The following is a 3,522-nucleotide window of genomic DNA, read 5'->3' on the forward strand; positions in this document are numbered from 1 at the left end:
GAACTCAGAAATCCGCCTGCCTCTGCCTCCCAAGTGCTGGGATTAAAGGTGTGTGCCACCACCACCCAAGTTAAGAGCTCTTGTAGAAAACCTGGGTTCTCTATACTTACTTACATCTGTAAGTTCCCAGTACTTACAGATGGCTCACGACCACCATAATTCCAGATCCAGGGACTCCAGCTCCCTCTCCTGACTTCACGGGCATCGGCCACTTAAGTACACATGCATAAAGGCAAGCCATGCACGTAAGCAGCAAATCTTAAATACAAGTAAGATGTGAAGGTGGCTGTACCATGCTAGCCCATGTTCCGACTTTCCTTGGTGGTCTATGCATAGGAGGTGAGAGGCGTGGCTAGGGAAGGTGAATCCCCACAGCAAAAAAAGACAACCCAAGAATATGGGGACAACTGAAACTGCACCTTCTACCTAGTTCATGGGTTGACAGAATTCCCAGGAATGGGCCTGGGGGACTCGGCTCTCCAAGAAAATGGGAAAAACATCAGGCACTGCCTCCTGAACTCCAGACACATAGCCTTTCTCAGGAAGAACTTCAGGCTGTTGCTGGACCAGGGCATTAATACAAGAGGAGCACAAGACCTCTGGTGGGGAGCCTTTGTTACAGGAGACCCACAAGCCGATGAGTCAGCCCTAGCCCTGCCTACTGTTTTGGGTGCTGATCGGCACAGACCACTGCAAAGGGATTGGCTGAAGAGCTTGGAGGGGGGCGTCTTCACCTCCAGGGCAGAAGGTATTTAGGGCGGTCAGGCAAGTCCAGAAGATGCCTGGAGGAGTGCACTGGAGCAGACTCCCCAAACACAAGCATGACCCAGGCAGTCAAGCTCGCCTCCAGAGTTTTCCACCGAGTCCACCTGCCTCAGCAGCTGGATGCCTCATTGGGTTCCAGGGGCAGTGACTCGGTTCTCCGGAGTTTGTCTGACATCCCTGGGCCCTCTACACCCAGCTTCCTGGCAGAACTCTTCTGCAAACGGGGGCTTTCCAGGCTACATGAACTGCAGGTAAGGGGGCAGTCCTTGCCCTAGGTAGGACTGAGCTGGGAGAGCTGGCTTTCATGGCAGAAAGGACCACAGTGAAGAACACAGGGTGAAGAACACAGGAATGTGGGCCAGTGAGGAGGATGGGGACCTGCGGATTATGAAAAACTCACGCTGGGACTATAGAAGGTTCTACTGCCCCTGAGTCTATACCTAACTCGCCGCAAAGGGATGTACTCTCGCTTCATAAACAGTAAACCCTGCAGATCCAGAACAGGAGTGCTGGGAGCGAGAGAGCGCTGTGCTGTCCTGCAGATGAGGCTTAAATCTATGTGTCTCTTTTCTTTCACTAGAGGCTCATCTTGAGGTGCAGTTAGGAGAGGAGCCTTGAAGGAACTGCTCCCCCTAGGCTAGAGCCAGCTAACTAAAGAGAAGTGCTGAATGTTTGTCTGCTTTAGCGAAACTGTTCTGCCATTCCCAATCAAACTTAAATGGGATGGAAGAAAAAGTACCACATCGGGTCCCTAAGCTAGCCTGGCACTGGAAAAGTTCTCCTCTCCCAAGCATAGCCAGCACCCTTAGCCCGGGCACAAGCCAAACTGAGAATCACTGGCCCAGGTATTCAAATACGCCGGTTCTCCCAGGTGCATGGCGCTGCACGGTACGGGCCAATATGGTCTGGCAGCTTCGGGACACTTCGCACAGTTTATGTGGCCGACCCTACACTTGTGGAGCAGCTCCTGCGACAAGAAAGTCCTTGTCCAGAGCGTTGTAGTTTCTCATCTTGGGCAGAGCACCGTCGCCGCCACCAGCGGGCTTGCGGATTGCTAACGGCGTGAGTCGACCCCTGAGCCCCACTCCCTCATTCCTGCCTCGACTCCCACAGCCAAGTTGGGCTTGGAGGGAGGTCGGCAGTCTCCACCAATCTTCCGGCATTTCTCGGTTCTCCAGCCTGTACTCCAGTCCAAACTCAGGTAGAGCAGTTCCTCACCCCTGCACTTTTGGGGCCAGAATCCTACGAATCCATGAGATAAGAGAAGGCACCAGCCTTTGGCTGGAACGTGGGCATCTGTGATTCAGTTTACCCTGGAACCCACTCCCATCCCTGGGCAGGAAGTGAATAAAGAGGAACGGAGACGAGATCTGGGCGAGGTCAGGGTGATTTGTACACCAGGAGGGAGCAGACATATATTCCTGGTCACCCTAGCCTTCTCCACACACGGTCACATCCCTAATGCGCTCTCTCTGCATCCGGGCAGGGACGGTGAAGAATGGCAGAGGCTCCGAAGTCTCCTGGCCCCGCTACTCCTTCGGCCTCAAGCAGCCGCAGGCTATGCTGGAACTCTAGACAACGTGGTCCGTGACCTTGTGCGACGACTAAGGCGCCAGCGGGGACATGGCTCTGGGCTACCCGACCTAGTTCTAGACGTGGCGGGAGAGTTTTACAAATTTGGCCTAGAAGGTGAGTCCTAAAGCAGAGTCAGGGACCTGTGTTGGAGCTCTGGGTCCGAGACGCCTGATTCTGACTGCGCCCCCTCCTGGCCAGGCATAGGCGCGGTGCTGCTGGGATCGCGCCTGGGCTGCCTGGAGCCTGAAGTTCCTCGGGACACAGAAACCTTCATTCATGCAGTGGGCTCGGTGTTTGTGTCTACACTCCTAACCATGGCAATGCCCAACTGGCTACACCGCCTTATACCGGGACCCTGGGCCCGCCTCTGCCGAGACTGGGATCAGATGTTTGCCTTTGGTAAGGCCCGGGGGAGGGGACTGGGCATCTAAAGCTGCAATGGAGCAGTGAGGCAGTGTGCCTTCCTTCTCAGCCCAGAGGCACGTGGAGCAGCGAGAAGGCGAAGCTGCGGTGAGGAACCAGGGAAAGTCTGAGGAGGATATACCGTCTGGGCATCACTTAACCCACTTCCTTTTTCGGGAAAATGTGTCTGTTCAGTCCATAGTGGGGAATGTGACAGAGCTACTACTGGCTGGAGTGGACACGGTGAGGTTCCCTCTACACTGCAAGTGCCATTTCCAGAGTGCAGTATCCTCATACATCCTTGTCCCATCCACCACCACCACCTCCTATTCCCACTCCCGTCCTTCCCCAAAGCCCCCTCCCCGAGAGCTCTAGGGCCACTTTTCTGATTCAGGGATATAGGTTTAGCCTTAAGTAATTCCTTGGTTCCCAACCACTCCCTCCCTATGGGTCCTTCACCGGGGCCCCTTCACCGGGGCCGCCATGTAGAACAGCTCAGGTGAACTCACCTGTTCCCTCAGGTATCCAATACGCTCTCCTGGACCCTTTATGAGCTCTCTCGGCACCCTGAAGTCCAGTCTGCACTCCACTCTGAGATCACAGCCGCTGTGAAACCTGGCTCCTGTGCCCAACCCCAAGCCACTGCTCTGCCCCGGCTGCCCCTGTTAAAGGCTGTGATCAAAGAAGTGTTGAGGTGATGGGGAAGGAAAGCAAGAACTAGATAAAATGCTAGGGGGCAGCCAAGGAAGCTTGGCAGTGCATAGAACGGGGGGGGGGGGG

General features: G+C 55.1%; 1 protein-coding gene across 1 annotated transcript in view; it reads left to right on the forward strand.

The window, feature by feature from the left end:
• Nucleotides 1-821: 821 nt before the first annotated feature.
• Nucleotides 822-3,522, forward strand: part of LOC116075946 (25-hydroxyvitamin D-1 alpha hydroxylase, mitochondrial) — a 4,670-nt gene continuing 1,969 nt past the window's right edge. Inside the window, exons 1-6 of the mRNA XM_031349464.1 lie at nt 822-1,016; nt 1,562-1,827; nt 2,252-2,454; nt 2,539-2,739; nt 2,813-2,985; nt 3,264-3,436. Of these exons, the coding sequence (XP_031205324.1) occupies nt 822-1,016; nt 1,562-1,827; nt 2,252-2,454; nt 2,539-2,739; nt 2,813-2,985; nt 3,264-3,436 (1,211 nt within the window). The remainder of the gene's footprint in view (nt 1,017-1,561; nt 1,828-2,251; nt 2,455-2,538; nt 2,740-2,812; nt 2,986-3,263; nt 3,437-3,522) is intronic.

Source organism: Mastomys coucha, unplaced genomic scaffold, assembly GCF_008632895.1.
Source record: "Mastomys coucha isolate ucsf_1 unplaced genomic scaffold, UCSF_Mcou_1 pScaffold4, whole genome shotgun sequence".
NCBI lineage: Eukaryota > Metazoa > Chordata > Mammalia > Rodentia > Muridae > Mastomys > Mastomys coucha.